The sequence below is a fragment of the Mirounga angustirostris genome, unplaced genomic scaffold, assembly GCF_029215605.1.
Source record: "Mirounga angustirostris isolate CCGP_5_RB_7025 unplaced genomic scaffold, mMirAng1.0.hap1 SCAF_13, whole genome shotgun sequence".
Taxonomy (NCBI): domain Eukaryota; kingdom Metazoa; phylum Chordata; class Mammalia; order Carnivora; family Phocidae; genus Mirounga; species Mirounga angustirostris.
Window position 1 is genome coordinate 55,565,006 of NW_026991721.1, and position 16,740 is coordinate 55,581,745.

The 16,740-nt window shown below is 41.8% G+C and overlaps 1 protein-coding gene across 3 annotated transcripts in view; it reads left to right on the forward strand.

Annotated features, from left to right (window-relative positions):
- The first annotated feature begins 830 nt into the window (after positions 1-830).
- Positions 831-16,740, forward strand: part of RAB6A (RAB6A, member RAS oncogene family) — a 79,820-nt gene continuing 63,910 nt past the window's right edge. The window contains exon 1 of one of the 3 annotated variants that reach the window (XM_064576947.1): positions 831-1,498. In XM_064576947.1, the coding sequence (XP_064433017.1) occupies positions 1,429-1,498 (70 nt within the window). In that variant the 5' untranslated portion in view covers positions 831-1,428. The remainder of the gene's footprint in view (positions 1,499-16,740) is intronic. The other 2 variants (XM_045894407.3, XM_045894406.3) reach the window with 2 other exon arrangements.

Genomic DNA, 16,740 nt, shown 5'->3' on the forward strand with positions numbered 1-16,740 from the left:
ACCTTTTTGCATAGCTACTTGGACCTCAGTTTCACCATCTGTGAAATGAAGGGTTTGGTTTACACGACGTCTAAATCCTTTTCTTGCACAGTGGAAGGTGGGCGTCACCTACAATTGTCTACATCAGAATAACAAAGGCTGATAACAGACCTAGCCAGATCAGGGAAGTGGATGGGCTTATCCAATAAAGAGGTTGCCGAGGTTCAATGCGGTATAAGACAAAACCTAGGTTCCACTTTATGGCTTTGTGGATTTTCTAAGTCATTTCCTTCCTCTGAGCTTAGATTTCCTCATGGGCAAACATGTAGAGGCTCAGCTTCTGGTAGTTATGAAACTCCTGGGAGCAACAGTGGACAATGTACCTAGTAAGATAGCGTGTGAGGAATTACGGTAAGAAAAAAGATGGAGTAGGTGGGTTAGTGCACGGGTGAACGGCAGATTTAAGGAGACCGAGAAAGGGCTGAGGGCTTTGGAAAAAAGGAACAGAGTACACACCTTAAGGCTATCGGACCACACCCTCACAGTGCTGGGGTCAATTCAACCTACGTGCCAGCCCCGCCTCCTGCCCCCTCCTTTCCCTTCTCCTCCCCTCCCCTCCGGCTGCGACGTGCCACACTTGGCATGGCAGTCACAGTGCGACGCTTTCCGCCGCGCAAGTGGCGCGCGCGCTCTCGTGCTGCCACCTCACTGCCATCCCCGCCCGCCCTTGGCTTCCTCCGATTGGTTCTCACGTAAGTGACGTAAGTGCTCCTTATTCCACCCACAGCCCTTCCCAGGGTTCCGCCCCGCCTCCTCCTTGCTTTTCCAGACTCGAGTGGCAACCTAACCTGCCCTGGTCTCTGTTGCGCCGGAGGAGCCGGGAAAGCAAGCTAAACCAGGAAGGCGCCGGCTTGTGGCGCGCACGCGCACGCACGCACGCACGCACGCCGGCGGCCGGCGGGGGGCACGCTCGCGCCCGGGCTCGCCGCGCGCCGCGCCAGAGGCTCGCGCACTCAGCAGGTTGGGCTGCGGCGGCGGCAGCTGTGGGAGCTGAGGCGCTGCGCGTGAGAGGTCCCAGACGCGTCTGCGGCTCCAGTTCCGCCACCTTCCGCTTCTCTTACCCCAGGTTCGGTGCCGGGTGCTGAGAGGGGATCGGCGCTAGCCTCGGGAACCTCGAGCACACCCCTGGCTGCTTCCGACACCGCCATCCTTCCTTTCCCAGCCACGGGCCTCGCTCGGTGCTAGGCGACTCTGCGGGGAGGCGGCGGCGACCGCTGCCTGTCTGTAGGGAGGAGTCCTGCCCTGCAGCCTTGCTCCGCCGCCGGGCCCTAAAGGGTCCGAGAGAGCTTGGCACCGGTCCTTCCTCTCGCCTTTTTCGTCAACCGGTTGGAGCAGCGTCGGTCCGAGAGGTCTCTGGGCTGAGGCGGCGGCAGCTCCTCCGGCTCCATCATGTCCGCGGGCGGAGACTTCGGGAATCCGCTGAGGAAATTCAAGCTGGTGTTCCTGGGGGAGCAGAGCGGTGAGTGCGCGGCTCCCCCACTCCTGGCAGCTGGCCTCGGCTTCCCCGCACCGCCCCCAGTGCGGGCCTTCTGTCCGCGAAGGCTGTCTCCCCGCCTCGCGTTCGCGCTCGGTGCTAGCCCACAGCCCTGCCTGGTGTTTGCCGACCCCTCTTAGCCACCAGCTCCTTTTCGTCTTGATCCGTCGGTCAGATTTTGATCCTTCCGTCCCCGGTTCCGACGTCTCCTTTTCCCACAGCCCGGGCCTCGCCCGTCGATCTGCACCCCCCAGTCCTCACTCCGCCCAGCCCCAGCCTGCTGTCCATCCCTTTCTTCCTCCGGTCCCGTCGTCTCACCAACCGTAGCCCCCTTTCTGGAGCCCCACCCTTATTCTTGGCTTTTATCCCAGTTCGTCAGCTCTGAGAAGGCCCACCCCGGGAAGCCCCACTCTGGGGAACCGACTGTCTTCAACCTTGGACAAGGAGGGTGGGGGGATTAGGGCGTTGTTTTCCCTAGAGGCTTGGCCTTGGGAAGTGCGGATCTTGTGGGAGGTGGGAAGTGGGGGGGGGTCGTAGAAATTCTTGGATTGTTTTCACTTGGGTGGGGAATTAGTTTGGGTTATGGAGGGTATATGTCTATTGGAGGCGACTTGAGGATGGAGTGGTTGGGGAGTAAGGGGTGGCGGCGGCAGTGGCGATTTTTGCTTCTTGGGTTAGGCTGTGGCTTATCGGAAAAACCTCATTTTCTTCTCATGACTTTGATCCCTGACAATTCTTTTGGCACTGTTGATGCTTTCCCGATCTCTGCCAGATGCTATGTCATGATCGTTTTACTTGGAATTTTTCACATCTCACCTCTCCTTTTTCTCCTTTGAACATGAAGCAGTGTCTAATTTTCTTTATGGTGGTGCAAACAGGAATTACCGAAGAAATGTTAATTATTCCTTTTCTTAGTGTTTTCCAATTGTATATTTAGGATTCCTGTGAGAGAAGGCCTGAGAATAACGAACATCTTTGTTTTGTAGGATTTCCTTTGGGGCTAGAGAGTAATGGAGTAGAGTAGAATAGATTGATCATCTAGTTATCTTAAATTAGATTTCAGTATGTAATACCGTTTCGGCTAAATGACCCTTTTTGCTTAATATTCCATATGTGATGAGTGGAATGATCTTACCTGGTCAGGCTTCTGATGTTGCTTATTGCTTACTTTGTATTATATACAAGATCCTAGCTTTGTGATGGTTTTCTCTAAAATTATTTCTTGTGATGATTCCAGTTTTATGCTGAATTATGAAAGTTGGCACTGGACAATGTAGAGATTATCGTCCTCCTTTGTTTTTCTCACACTTCTCATGACCCTCTTTAAAATTCAGACATTGAGAGGTTAGTTCTTCCCAAGTCATCAGACACTGAGTTAACTGCTAGGTACCTTAGGTTAGGCTGTAGAGAAGACAATTTCTTTTGATTGGAAAGCAGATAACTTATAAATTCAGAGCTTTTACTACTGCCTTGAACTGTTCATACTAGTATATATGGAATTAAAATACGTTAACATTAGTTGCAAAATTGCTTCCAGTTGGAGCTGAGAAATCATTTTTCTCTTTTCAATATATATTTACTGCCTCCCTCCCTACCAAGGAAAAGTATAGTCTCCTCTTTGCTTATGAATTTTCCTGAAGCAAGTATAAGCTTGTTTCTTGACGTAACTTGGTAAGACCTATGAGGTTGATCCCAGTCTAGGTATTTTATGGCAATTTCAGGACAATGCCATGCATAAAATATTGTGTATTGGTCATTATTGATAAATAGGATCTAAAGTGCTTATTGTACACTCTAGGGATGTTATTGCTGGCCTTATGTTGTGATGCAGAGCTATTTAGTTTGCATGACAAATCCATTAATCTCTGTCCTAGGAAGATTTTATTTTATTATTATTTTTTAAAGATTTTATTTTTTTATTTGATAGAGACACAACGAGAGAGGGAACACAAGCAGGGGGAGTGGGAGAGGGAGAGGGAGAAGCAGGCTTCCCGCAGAGCTGGGAGCCCGATGTGGGGCTCATCCCAGGACCCTGGGATCATGACCTGAGCCAAAGGCAGACGCTTAATGACTGAGCCACCCAGGTGCCCCTGTCCTTGGAAGATTTTAGTATGAGTAGTGATCATAACTTCAGTATCTGCAGGTTTCCTTTGAATTCTTTGAGTATTTATGTTTTAATTCACATTGCAGAGTTTGGTGGCTTCTCATTTTTTATTTTAAGTCTTGACAACACCCCCTGTCTCCCTCCCCCGCCGCCCCTCCCGAAGTTATGGGTTAGATTTTTTTTTTAATGGACTTTATTTTTTAGAATGGTTTTAGGTTTACAGAAAATTGAGAAGATCGTGCAGAGGGTTCCCACACAGCCCCACCCAGTTTCCCCAGCATTCCTCAGTATTCTTAACATCTTACATTAGTATGTTACATTTGTTATAATGAGTGAGCCAATATTGATGTTATTATTAACTAAAGTCCATAGTTTATTGACATTTCCTTAGTTTTTATCTTTTTTTTTTGTTTTTTTTTTTTGTTTTAGCATTCAATTCAGGATACCACATTACATTTAGTTGTGCCTCTTTAGGCTCCTCTTAGAGGTTTTTTTAAGGATTGTGTTTACATGCTTTTTAACTCTGTGGAACTGTAAAGTCAATTATCTTTTAAGGCTACTATATTGCCAAGTAATGCCATCTGCTAGCTTTGACAATGAAAGATTGATCTTTGTTTTCATGGGCAGTGTCTGTAGTTTTCTTATGCATTAGTAAAGATCTGTAGAACCCATATCATCTTGATGTAACTCTTCATGAATTATTTATTTTTAGGTTTTAGAATTCCACAATTCAGCTTTCAAAAACTAATCTGTGGCAAAGCATTTACCACATTTATAATTCTTACGTGTGTGTGCTTGTGTGTTTGTCTTACAACAGAATGCAAGTCCCATGAAGATTAAAACTTATTTTTTTGTTCATTGTATCCCCAGTGCCTAGCATACCAGGCTCATAGTAGGTAACTCAGAAATATTTTTGTAAATGAGTGGTGGTTGAATCTACTAGGAACCAAAGCTGGTAGTCTTTATCAGTCTTTGCTGTGGTGAAATCTATGTTTTTACCCTTATGTTCTTAATAGTTTAACAATAACATTTTATATTTACATTATTTGATTGTATGCAGGGATACTCTAGATACTAGAGGGGGCAGGGAACCCAGTAATTTATAGCTCTTTCCATTTTGCTTAAAAAAATAGAACCAGGATTTTGTACTTATTTTTTTGAGTTGAGCAAAATTAGTTTTGTTTAAAGATACTGTTAAATTATTTTTTATTACTATAGCAGCTAAAAATATGTCAAATGACATTAAAGACCTGTTCAAGGAACTGATTGGGAGTTTAGTAGACTTCTATTTACCTTATCAAAAATTAAGGTTCTGTCTCTGTAACAAAGATGAGTTGTTTCAGTATATGAAGCTTTAGACTGCGTTAATGACATCAGTCTTGGTAATCTTTTTACAAATTCTTAGGGTTTCTTTATATTTCAGTAGTATACCTGGTTTAATAAAGAAAGGCGTGTTGAAATATACAGTTTTTTTTTTTTAAGATTTTATTTATTTGAAAGAGAGAGAGAGAGAGAGACAGCGAGAGGGGACACAAGCAGGGGGAGTGGGAGAGGGAGAAGCAGGTTTTCCGCGGAGCAGGGAGCCCTATGTGATGCGGGACTCATCCCAGGACCCTGGGATTATGACCTGAGCCAAAGGCAGACGCTTAACGACTGAGCCACCCAGATGCCCCTGAAGTATATAGTTTAAATCTGAAGTTTCCTTGAGAAATCTTTTTTGTTGCAACCTCTGGCTACTGTCTTGAAATGCAGAGGAACTTTTAGGAATGCCATTCATGGTGTATAATAGAAGATATTACTACAAACAAATGTTACAAAATAGGTTTACAAATTAGGAAATGCAATCTCAGGTAGAAGCACATACCTGGCCTAGTACTGTTTTTCACTTTATGGTACCCTTTTTACATCAGTTTTTTTGAATTAAAACATGGTAGGTAGGGAAAATGTGTCTTACCATCGGAGACCAGGAGTACTGAACAGTTTAGATTGGCTAGATGAGCGATCTTAAACTTTTTCTTCCCAAGATCCCGTCACCTGTTATGCTTTTACAAATTGTTGAGGCCCCTAAAGAGCTCTGTTTATATGGTTTATATCAATATTTACTGTATTGAAAGTGAACATTTAAAAATTTTTAATTCATTTAAAAATAATAGTATTAAATCTATTACATGAAAGAACGACTTTCCAAACAAAAATTTGGTGAGAGTGGCATTGCTTTACATATTTACAATCTTTTTTTTTAAGATTTTATTTATTTATTTGACAGAGAGAGAAGATACAAGCAGGGGGAACGGCAGGGAGAGGGAGAAGCAGGCTCCCACTGAGCAGAGTCCCCGGACCCCGGGACCATGACCTGAGCTGGAGGCAGACGCTTAACTGACTGAGCACCCAGGCGCCCCTGCAGATCTCTTTAATGTCTTTCACTTACTAGAAGACATCCGGATTCTCATAGATCCTTCTACATTCAATCAATTGTAATATCACATATCATATAAACTCTAGAAACACCACTGTATACTCATGAGAGAATGAGAGTGAAAAAAAGCCAAATAACTTTTTTTTTTTTTAAGATTTTATTTATTTATTTGACAGAGAGATAGTGAGAGCAGGAACACAAGCAGGGGGAGTGGGAGAGGGAGAAGCAGGCCTTCCGCCGAGCAGGGAGCCCGACATGGGGCTCGATCCCAGGACCCCGGGGATCATGACCCGAGCCGAAGGCAGACATTTAACGACTGAGCCACCCAGGTGCCCCGCCAAATAACATCTTAATATTATGAAAATGGTTTGACCCCCCCCACTGAAGGGTCCTGGGAATCCTGGCAGTCCACGGACCACACTTTAAGAACTGTTGTTAGGTGGTACTAAGCCATTTGTACCATGGAGCTTCATGTTGCAAGTTAGGGCAATCAAGAAGAATGTTTTCCATACCTGGTTTTGGAGCCTTTAAACAGTAGAGCTAGTGATTAAGAGCACATAGTCTGGGTGTTATATTTTAGCACTGGCCATTGACTTTGGACAAATTATTTGAGCTCTCTATGCTTCAATTTCCTTATTTATAAAATAAGGTAATAGGAACTATCATGTAGAGTTATTGTGGAGATTAAATTAGTTAATAAATGTGAAGCAGTTAGAAGAGTGCCTGGCACATGGGAAGTTCTTGGTAACTATTTTAGTTTAACAAATTTTTTTAATTTTTATTTATTTTAAAAGATTTTATTTATTTATTTGACAGAGAGAGACAGCGAGAGAAGGAACGCAAGCAGGGGGAGTGGGAGAGAGAGAAGCAGGCTTCCCGCTGAGCAGGGAGCCCTATGTGGGGCTCAATCCCAGGACCCTGGGATCATGACCTGAGCCAAAGGCAGGCACTTAACGACTGAGCCACCCAGGCGCCCCTAACAAATTTTTTTTAAATAAAATATTTATTCTTTTTTTTCCCCTTAGATTTTATTTGTCAGACAGAGAGAGAGAGCGCACAAGCAGGGGGAGCAGCAGGCAGAGGGAGAAGGAGGCTCCCTACTGAGCAAGGAGCCTGACTCCATTCTAGATCCCAGGACCCTGGGATCATGACCTGAGCTGAAGGCAGATGCCTAATTAACTGAGCCACCCAGGTGTCCCTAGTTTAACAAATGTTTGTGTAAACCTGCTATGCTGTCAAGTGATTTGGTAGAGCATTAGCTTAAGAAATTTACATTTTATAGGGAAAGAAATATATAATACCTAAAACAATATATGTGATAAATGTAGTTACTTGGGAAAAATAGAGTTAAAAGGTATAAAGAAGTGACCAGAGCATGGAGTTCCAGGGAAGACACATTATAAATCATTATAAATGACTAATTGATTTTTAGCTGAAATTCTTGAATGAGAGCATTCCAGAGTTGGAGGAGACTTTGAGAAGTTATCTAATCCGTTTCTCTCGGGGCTTTAAAACTGGATCACTTTTTCCCCCTCTAATTTTATTTATTAGAAGATTTATTTATTTACTTGAGAGAGAGAGAAGAGCGAGCACACAAGCACACACAGGGAGGGGCAGAGGGAGAGTGAGAGAAGCCAACTCCTGGTTGAGTGGGGAGCCTGTCGCAGGGCTTGATCCCATGATCCTGAGATCATGACCTCAGCTAAAATCAAGAGTTGGATGCTCAAAACAACTGAGCCACCCAGGCACCCCTAACTTTATTATTATTATTTTCTTAAGATTTTATTTATTTGTTTGAGAGAGAGAGTGTGCTCACGTGCCCAGGAGTTGGGGTGTGGAGGCAGAGAGAGAGGGACAAGCAGACTCCCCACTGAGCAGGGAACTCACGGGGCTCCATCTCAGGATGCTGAGATCATGACCTGAGCCGAAGGCAGACAGTTAACCAACTGAGCCACCCAGATGCCCTCTAACTTTATTTTTAATAGGTAATACAAACATAAAAAGATGCGCTTAGAAAACTTAACTACCACCCCTGTTTCTGTGACTCCATTAACTACCACCCCTGTTTCTGTGACTCCATTCCCCACTCCACCCCCTCCTCCTTTAGTAATTATATATATTGGTTTTTGTGTATATTCTGGGATTTCTTTATGCAAACACAAGCAAATATGAATATAATTTCTTATTCTCTCTTACATAAGATATATCAGACTTACACTCCACACCTTTTTTTGCTTAATATATCCTAGGGATCTTTTCATATTATTAGTACATATGAAAACAGCTTTCCCATTCAGTTTTTTTGTTTTTTAAATAAAATTAACCCATGCAGAAGAGTTTGGACTTCATCTCAAAGAACGTGGAGACAATATGGGGCTTGATCCCATGACCCTGAGATCATGACCTGAGCTGAAGTCAAGAGTTGGATGCTTAATGACTAAGCCACCCAGGCTCCTCCCTCTTTTCCTTTTTCATAGTATAATCCTCTAATCTGGTGAGGTGGGAGAGGGACTTGTTCCGTTGTGTGGAACAGTGGAGGGAATGTGAGAGGGTGTCAGTCTACCTTTTAAACAGACTTTTGTTTTTATCACCACCTTTATCCTTATTTCTAGATATACTTGGTGCCAGGAATTCCTGAGCCATTAAGGGGGTTCTCTGGCACAAATCAGATTTTTTCTCAGCTTTCTCTATTGTCAGTTTAAAATTGGTTTTTATAGAACCTATTAGGTCAATTACCACTTTTCCATTTAGTTTCTACCTTCTAACTTGGATGATTAAGGTTTTCTGAGAACTAATACTTTTAGATGTTTAGAATTGCTTAGGGTTTTCTGTTTCTGTTATTTTTTCTTTTTAAATTTTTTTTTCTTTTTTAAAGATTTTATTTATTTATTTAAAGATTTATTTATTTGACAGAGAGAGAGAGCCAGAGAGGGAACACAAGAGAGACAGCCAGAGAGGGAACACAAGCAGGGGGAGCAGGAGAGGGAGAAGCAGGCTTCCCTCAGGGCAGGAAGCACGATGCAAGGCTCAGTCCCAGGACCCTGGGATCATGACCTGAGCCAAAGGCAGACGGTCAACTGACTGAGCCACCCAGGCACCCCCCTCTTTTCTTTTTTAAAAATACATTTTATAAAATTAAAACCAACTCATTTGTAACCATGTTCGTAGTAGCATTCACATTAGTCAAAAGATGGAAGCAACCCAGTTGATGGATGAATGGATAAACAAAATGTTTTATATATATACAATGAAATATTATTCAGCCTTAAAAAGGAAGGAAATTCTGATACATGCTACAACATAGGTGAATCTTGATGACATTATGCTGAGTGAAATAAGCCAGTCACTAAAGGACAAATATTGCACGATTCTTTCTAAAATTTTTTTTCTTTAAATTAACTTACAATAAGCAGTACTGTTAACCTATCCTGCCATTGTGAGATTGCATAAAACCATGTCCAGACACCCTAATAGACTTATCTTTGAGATGAAGTCCAAACTCTTCTGCATGGGTTAATTTTATAGTCCTGCTTCTACCCTCCTGTGTCTAATCTTATTCCTAGCATTCATTTTACCCTTTATTGTTATGCTTTGTTATGCTATGTTACAAAAAAGTGTTTTTAATCATTGTTAAGGTGTTACATGCTATGGGGAATGCACGTCTTCATTCTCAGAATTATAGAAACTTACAGATCACTTTCCATTTAACAGATGCTCATTGTGTGCCAGGCATGGAGCTAGGTCCTGGGGGACATAGTTGTTAATAAATCAGATATTATCTCTATTCTCTTCTTGCTTACAGTCTAGCAGTAAATTAGGTTTAAATCTTTTACATTGCTCTGTTCCTTCTAACCTCTGTTCTTGAACCTCTCCTTCAGTCCATCCTTTACGTTATCAGAATAAACTTTATAAAAATGTAAATCAGAGTAACTTCCTTAAAAACATTGTGTATGTACTTATTTCCACTGAATTGTACACTTATAAATGGCCAATTTTATGACATATAGTTTATCACAGTAAAAATTTCAATTTTCAAAAAGCTCAAACCTACTTTTGTAGGTTTATTTGGTCACTTTTAGAATAAAGTCAACCTTGAAAATAAAACAGCCAGTTATTTCACCAGCAAAATTGGTTTATTCAGAATAGCAGATCGGGATAGGCAAGCCATCATGAACCATAGGCAAGTCTGGAGAACAAATGAGAGAAATGCTCTTTTATAGAGGAAGGGAAATTGGGAGGGGCTTTTATAAACAAAAAGTCCATTGGAATAAACTGGGAGTTTGAAAGCATAGTGACTTTTTGTTGGCTGAGTTGTGACAGTCTTTTATTGGTTGGGCTGTTGCTAGGCAAGGAAGAAATTTTCCTTCATCCTTCTGGCTTCTCCCTATTGGGAATGCAGGGTAAGTCTCTGCAGGGTGGGTCTGCAAAGGGCTATAGTGAATGGTATGGCATGAGAGCACCCCCTTCTGGCCTCCTGACTCCATTTTAAATGAGGTTTCTGTATTTTTTTTCCCTTTACATTAAGATCTTTCTCTGAAAACCAAGAGCCCAAACCTGAAGATAACCAGCTAAATAGGTCAAAAGACCAGGAGTCATTAGGTGAAATTTGTTGTAACCAATGGGCTTGTTTCCTGATTTTGTGTAATTGAATTTCTACCTCTCCAGAGGCATTTAGCCATGTGCAGGTGGTATTTGCTATTGCACAAATGCCTCCTTGTTCAGCAAGTAGGTAATCAGGGACTATGTCATTATCCAAAACTACTTTAGCCAGTGATTCAGGGGATCATTGTTGGGCTGCTATTGCTTTGGCTGTGACCCTCCTAAAGTTAGGGAGAGATTTCTGATGATGCATTCCTTGGCTCTTACTCCATCCCGAGGAGAGAACTCTACTTATGTAGGCAAACCTGGAGTCATATAGTCCTACTGCAAGTTACTTTTTAAGGCAGCTGTGGAGGTTTAATGGGGTCAATCAGTGTCAGGTTTATGATTTATTATGGACATTGACAGGGACAGTTAAAAGTCCCAATAAGCACTGACCTCCAGTTGGCCAGCTATCTAAACATTTGTATGCCCATGGGAAATGCCATCTACTGTAGACAAAAATGAAACCAGTTGAAGGGCAGAGGATTCCGGCTACAGTATGATTGTTGATACATGCATTAGCTGGAATATCTTGATTGATCTTTTCTTTCTTTCTTTCTTTCTTTTTTTAAAGATTTTATTTATTTATTTGACAGAGAGAGAGAGAGCACAAGTAGGCAGGGCGGGAGGGAGAGGGAGAAGCAGACTCCCCGCTGAGCAGGGAGCCTGATGTGGGCCTCGATCCCAGGACCCTGGGATCCTGACCCAAGCTGAAGGCAGACGCCCAACCGACTGAGCCACCCACATGCCCCATTGGTTGGGATCAGAAGAATTGGGATGACATTCTGTGAGCTACCATCCCATACTAAAGGGGTCTTTTCTAAAAGTCTTGCAAAAAGGAGTTAGCCCATTTGTATTACTCTTGAGTGCAGGGGAACACATTGGGGAAATTGCCTACAGATAAGACCAAGGAATCTCTGACATCATGAACAGATTGGAGTTTCTGGTGATGGATCCAGCAGTCAGAAAGGTTTCCCCCTTTTGCAGTAGATTGAGGAATATGGGTAAGACCATTGTCTTTCCAAAAAAGGAGTGAGAACTAAGGTAAGAAGCAGCAGCAGGAAAAAAGTGTATAGGCCTGGTTCACTCATCTTGGAAAAGCTGTCTCCTTCCTGTGTCATGTGCTTCAACTCCTGGAAGTCTTTCAGGACACCAGTTGGTGTGCAGGTCCAGTCAGGCTTTGGTGCATTCTTTAAATGTGATACATGAATCCAAGAATCTGTCCTTGGAGTTTGGTGGCACAAGGTGGTACAAGGGTTGGTTAACAGTATCTGATAAGAGCCTTGAAGAAACTCTTTATGGAGATGTCTTTTCCAATAGATGAAATCTCCAGGCTGCAGATTCTGACATCTGATGCTTTCATCATCCAGGACTGCACTGTGGAAAGATGGTCCTACCAAAGTATCATTGTTCTCTATGGATTTGATTATGTTTTTGCAAAACTGAAGTATATTCCCTTTTATCAGCTGTGGATCAAAGGAAGTAGGGGCTAGGTGCATAGGGCATACTGCTACAAGGAGAACAGATTCTCATTGAACTATGGAAATACATATATTGTCATGCAAATCAAGAATATTTAATAAGAGTTTCAGAATTCTGAAGGGATCAAGTAGGGGAAAATAGATAAATGTTTCAGTCCTTGTTGCAAAGATACACTTTACTATGAGATTGCTCTAAGTTATTAGATTACTTAAACAAGAGGAGGGGATAAAAGAGGTCCTTTAAATCTGGGAACAAAACATTAAAGCAGTCATGATCTTAAAGTTTTCAAGAACCTATATTCTAGAGTACTTACTAAATTCCTTTTTCGTGAGTCTCTTTGAGGATGAACATTTTTTGTAAACCATCAGAGTAAAACAATAATTGTAAATGATGAAAGACTTTAAAATGGCCACAAAGATCTGGTAAGAGTTCAAATACACATACCCCCCCCCCAAAAAGATGCAATTAACAAGTAACTTTGGCTATTTTTTGTGATGTACATTTTATTTATTTATTTATTTATTTATTTATTTATTTATTTATTTAAATATTTTATTTATTTATTCATGAGAGTCAGAGAGAGAGAGAGATGCAGAGGCAGAGGGAGAAGCAGGCCCCCCGCCCAGGAGGGAGCCCGACGCGGGACTCGATCCCAGGACCCTGGGATCATGACCTGAGCCGAAGGCAGACGCCCAACCATCTGAGCCACCCAGGCGCCCTATTTTTAAAGATTTTATTTATTTATTTGTCAGAGAGCACAAACAGGGGGAGCAGCAGGCAGAGGGAGAAGCAGGCTCCCCGCTGAGCAGGGAGCCCAATGCGGGACTCAATCCTTAGACCCTGGGATCATGACCTGAGCCGAAGGCAGGCACTTAATGACTGAGCCACCCAGGCATCCCTATTTTATTTTTTAAAAAGATTTTATTATTTATTTGTCAGAGAGAGAGAGTGAGAGCACAAGCAGGGGTAGCTGCCAACAGAGGGACAAGCAGGCTCCCTGCTAAGCAAGAAGCCTGATGTGGAACTCGATCCCAGGACCCCAGGATCATGACCTGAGCCGAAGGAGATGCAGGCAGATGCTTAACCGACTGAGCCACTCAGGTGTCCCCGTGATGTACGTTTTAAAATGATGACTGATAACATTATACTAGAACATAATCAGAATTTTAAGAATTTCATATTATTTTTGAAACATGTTAATATATGCCTATATAAATACAGCCTAAAGAAGGCTCAGTATTTTTTTTTGCTTTTTATTTTTTATTTTTATTTTATTTTATTTAAATTCAATTAACATATAGTGTATTATTGGTTTCAAAGGTAGAGTTCAGTCATTCATCAGTTGTATATAACACCCAGTGCTCATCACATCACATTCCCTCCTTAATGTCCATCACCCAATTACCCCATCCCCCCACCTGTCTCCCCTCCAGCAACCTTCAGTTTGTTTCCTATGATTGAGTCTCTTATGGTTTGTTTCCCTGATTTCATCTTGTTTTATTTTTTCCTTCCCTTCCCCTATGATCCTCTGTTTTGTTTCTTAAATCCCACATGAGTAAAATCATGATGATTGTCTTTCTCTGATTGACTTACTTTGCTTAGCATAAAACCCTCTAGTTCCATCCATGTTGTTGCAAATGGCAAGATTTCATTTTTTTGGATGGTTGAGTAATATTCCATTGTATATGTATACACCACATCTTTATCTGTTCATCTGTCGATGGACATCTAGGCTCTTTACATAGTTTGGCTATTGTGGACATTGCTGCTATAAACATTGGGGTGCAGGTGCCCCTTCAGATGACTACATTTGTATCTTTGGGCTAAATACCCAGTAGTGCAATTGCTGGGTTGTAGGGTAGCTCTATTTTTAACTTTTTGAGGACCCTCCATACTGTTTCCCAGAGTGGCTGCACCAGCTTGCATTCCCACCAGCTGTGCAAGAGGGTTCCCTTTTCTCCACATCCTCACCAACATCTGTCATTTCCTGACTTGTTAGTTTTAGCCATTCTGACCAGTGTGAAGTGGTATCTCATTGAGGTTTTGATTTGTATTTCCCTGATGCCGCGTGATTTTGAGCATTTTTTCATGTGTCTGTTGTCCATTTGGAGGTCTTCTTTGCAGAAATGTCTGTTCATGTCTTCTGCCCGTTTCTTGACTGGATTATTTGTTCTTTGGGTGTTGAGTTTGTTAAGTTCCTTATAGACTTTTGGATACTATCCCTTTATCTGATAAGACATTTCCAAATATCTTCTCCCATTCTGTCAGTTGTCTTTTGGTTTTGTCGACTGTTTCCTTTGCTGTGCAAAAGTTTTTATCTTGATGAAGTCCCAATAGTTCATTTTTGCCTTTGTTTCCCTTGCCTTTGGAGACATGTCTAGCAAGAAGTGGCTGCGGCCAAGGTCACAGAGGTTGCTGCCTGTGTTCTCCTCTAGGATTCTTTTTTTTTTCCCCCTGATTTTTTTTATTACGTTATGTTAATCACCATACATCATTAGTTTTTGATGCAGTGTTCCATGATTCATTGTTTGCGTATAACACCCAGTGCTCCTTGCAGAATGTGCCCTCTAATACCCATCACCAGGCTAACCCATCCCCCCACTCCCCTCCCCTCTAGAACCCTCAGTTTGTTTTTCAGAGTCCATAGTCTCTCATGGTTCATCTCCCCCTCTGATTTCCCCCCCTTCATTCTTCCCCTCCTGCTATCTTCTTCTTTTTTTTTTTTTAATATATAATGTATTATTTGTTTCAGAGCTACGGGTCTGTGATTTAGCAGTCTTACACAATTTACAGAGCTCACCATAGCACATACCCTCCCCAATGTCTATCACCCAGCCACCCCATCCCTCCCAGTCTCACATTGAGGTCTTTCATCCATTTTGAGTCTATTTTTGTATGTGGTGTAAGGAAATGGTCCATTTTCATTCTTTTCTGCATGTGGCTGTCCAATTTTCCCAACACCATTTGTTGAAGAGACTTTTTTTTTTTAAGATTTTATTTTATTTATTTGAGAGAGAGAATGAGATAGAGCACATGAGAGGAGGGAGGGTCAGAGGGAGAAGCAGACTCCCCGCTGAGCGGGGAGCCCGATGTGGGACTCGATCCCGGGACTCCAGGATCATGACCTGAGCCGAAGGCAGTTGCTTAACCAACTGAGCCACCCAGGCGCCCGAGACTTTTTTTTTTAAAGAGTATTTATTTATTTATTTGCCAGAGAGAGAGAAAGAGAGAGCGAGTGAGTGCAAGCAAGAGAGCATAGCAAGGGGAGCAGCAGGCAGAGGGAAAGGTAGAAGCAGACTCCCCACTGAGCAGGGAGCCTGACAAGGGACTCGATCCCAGGCCCTGGGATCATGACCCCGAGCCAGAGGCAGATGCTTAACCGACTGAGCCACCCAGACCTCCTGAAGAGACTTTTTTCCCATTGGATATTCTTTCCTGCTTTGTTGAAGATTAGTTGACCATAGAGATGAGGGTCCATTTCTGGGTTCTCTGTTCTGTTCCATTGATCTGTGTGTCTGTTTTTGTGTCAGTACCATACTGTCTTGATGATTACAGCTTTGTAATAGAACTTGGAATTGTAATGCCGCCAATTTTGGTTGTCTTTTTCAACATTCCTTTGGCTAATAGGGGTCTTTCCTGGTTCCATACAAATCTTAGGATTATTTGTTACAGTTGTGTGAGAAAAGTTGATGGTATTTTGGTAGGGATTGTTTTTGAATGTGTAGATTGTTCTAGGTAGCATAGACATTTTAACAATATTTTTTCTTCCAATCCATGAAGGTTCAGTATTCTTATTTGACAATGTTTCTCAAGTAATTTAACATACTAAATAAGTCTAATTAGTGTAACATCTCTCTGTACTAGGAGAGAGAACAAATCTTTTGAGATATTCCAAGGACCCTCTGGAAATAAAGTTAGTTCAAGGTCAAAAAAACTTCACTTAGAATTTAAATTTTGGAAGTTTGTCAAGAATATTGAAAGATATGGACACTTGGCTAAAGAGGATCAGAGAAAATTATGAAACTATCTACTTGGCTAAAGTGAAAAAATATTTAAAGGACAAATATAGGTTATATAGCTGCAAAAGCTTTAGTTCTTTTTGAATAGAGAAGACTTGGTTTTTCTAAGTAATCAAAGATGTGATGAAGACAAAACACAGAATCTCTGTTTCCTAACAGTAAAGAAACTTTGTTTACAGTTTATTAAGAACAGACTGATAGTCTAAGAAAATTTTGGCCTTTTTTTTTAACAAAAAAAGCCATTCCAATTTTGTACCAATATACTTTTGATACTACATTTTTTTTTTTTTTAATGGAGCCTAACATGGGGCTTGAACTTGACCCTGAAATCAAGACCTGGGCTGAGATCAAGAGTTGGATGATTGACTGAGCTACTCAGGTACCCTAATTTTAAAATTTATTTTTAAACAAATGCATTTTGATCTTAGCTTAATTACACATGTGATTCCTTTCCCAGGATTTCTTTCCCATAAACCTTCTATAACTTCCTGTGTCCATTTTAGTTTGTCCCTTATTCTTTGCCTTTCCAAAAGAACCAGCTTTACTTTAGGACAAAATCACTTTT